The sequence below is a fragment of the Buceros rhinoceros genome, unplaced genomic scaffold (genome assembly GCF_000710305.1).
Source record: "Buceros rhinoceros silvestris isolate BGI_N320 unplaced genomic scaffold, ASM71030v1 scaffold5846, whole genome shotgun sequence".
Taxonomy (NCBI): domain Eukaryota; kingdom Metazoa; phylum Chordata; class Aves; order Bucerotiformes; family Bucerotidae; genus Buceros; species Buceros rhinoceros.
This window is the reverse complement of record NW_010416834.1, coordinates 9,259-10,527: the sequence shown is the minus strand read 5'-3', so window position 1 is coordinate 10,527 and position 1,269 is coordinate 9,259. Positions and strand designations below refer to the sequence as shown.

The 1,269-nt window shown below is 57.6% G+C and overlaps 1 protein-coding gene across 1 annotated transcript in view; it reads left to right on the top strand.

The window, feature by feature from the left end:
• The window catches only part of NXN (nucleoredoxin), a gene marked incomplete at both ends in the record, with an annotated part of 11,835 nt that overhangs the window by 1,411 nt on the left and 9,155 nt on the right, over positions 1–1,269 (top strand). The window contains 2 exons of the mRNA XM_010137950.1: positions 153–286; positions 689–789. Of these exons, the coding sequence (XP_010136252.1) occupies positions 153–286; positions 689–789 (235 nt within the window). The remainder of the gene's footprint in view (positions 1–152; positions 287–688; positions 790–1,269) is intronic.

Here is a 1,269-nt window from a genome sequence, read left to right as displayed (position 1 = left end):
AGCTCCGAGCTTCGCTTCCTCAGCTCCCCCGTATCTTTGCGGATGGTGGGATGGTTTGGGGGTTTTTTGGTAGAACTCTTTGAAACTCTAGAAGCTGCATGTGCATGTTGTTGGTTTGTGTTGTCTTCCCACCCCTATCCTGACCCCTCCAGGTCTGGAGTTCCCTTGGGGACCAAAACCCTTCAGTGAGGTTGTTGCTGGGCCTCTGCTAAGGAACAACGGCCAGACGCTAGACAGCAGCGCCCTGGAGGGTTCGCACGTTGGGGTCTATTTCTCTGCACACTGGGTGAGTAGTAGGTGCTTTGCAGAGCAGTTGGGGTCACTCTGGGGTGCTCTGGGGATCTCTTCAGCAACTCTGAGGAGCTTTGTGGGAGAATGAAGACCTCAGGCCAGCTGGTGTTGAAGCAGTTAAGAAGGTCCAGTCGCTCTGGAAGAAGCCGCAGCATTGCAGTGGCCCGTCATCCTCAGCTGGCCCTTCAGAAGGGGGAGCAGGGTCAGGCTTTAGAGATGGAAGAGGATTTGTTGACAACTTACAGGCTGTAAGCCCCGGCCACGTTCAGGGCTGCTACCTGGCAGTCCACCGAAAATGGGGACGCATCTGCCTGTCCATGGCTGCCTGGTCATCTGGACCTGCTGGGCGGGCTCTGGCCCTGTGGAGGATGTCGTTACCATGTGTTGTGTTTTGCAGTGCCCACCATGCCGAAGCCTGACGAGGGTCCTGGTGGAGTCCTACTGCAAGATCAAGGAGGCAGGACAGAAGTTCGAGATACTCTTTGTTAGTGCGGACAGGTGAGGAAATGCTGGGCAGGCAGAGCTGGCTGCCCCAGGCTGGGAAGCTCCCAGTGTTACTGGTTTGATTGCTGGGGGAAATTTGGGTTGGGGTAGAGCGGGTTGGCTCTGGTGGCACAAAGGCTGCCGGAGTCCTTTGCCCTCTGTCCCAGGACGCAGGGCACAGGGGGGTTGGCAAGGCCAGCGGTGGCTGAGCGCGGGCTCTGTGCAGGGAGCAGCTCTGTGTTGTGCTCTGCGGCTCGTGGGCTGAGGTCTGAAGGGTGCTCAAGCTGCTGCTGTCACCATGGGTTGGAATTCAGATCCCCCAGAGAGTCTGAAATATTTTATTAGGAAAAAAAGCACTGTGGACCCCTTCTTGAGGTACTGGGGGCTTTCAGTGTGCGGCTCTCCCCAGGCTGTGTCTGCTGGCAGCCCGCAGTGGGGGGCTTTGGCGGAAGGGATGAAAGGGCTTTACGGGCTGGGTGTTCAGGGAGAAGAGGG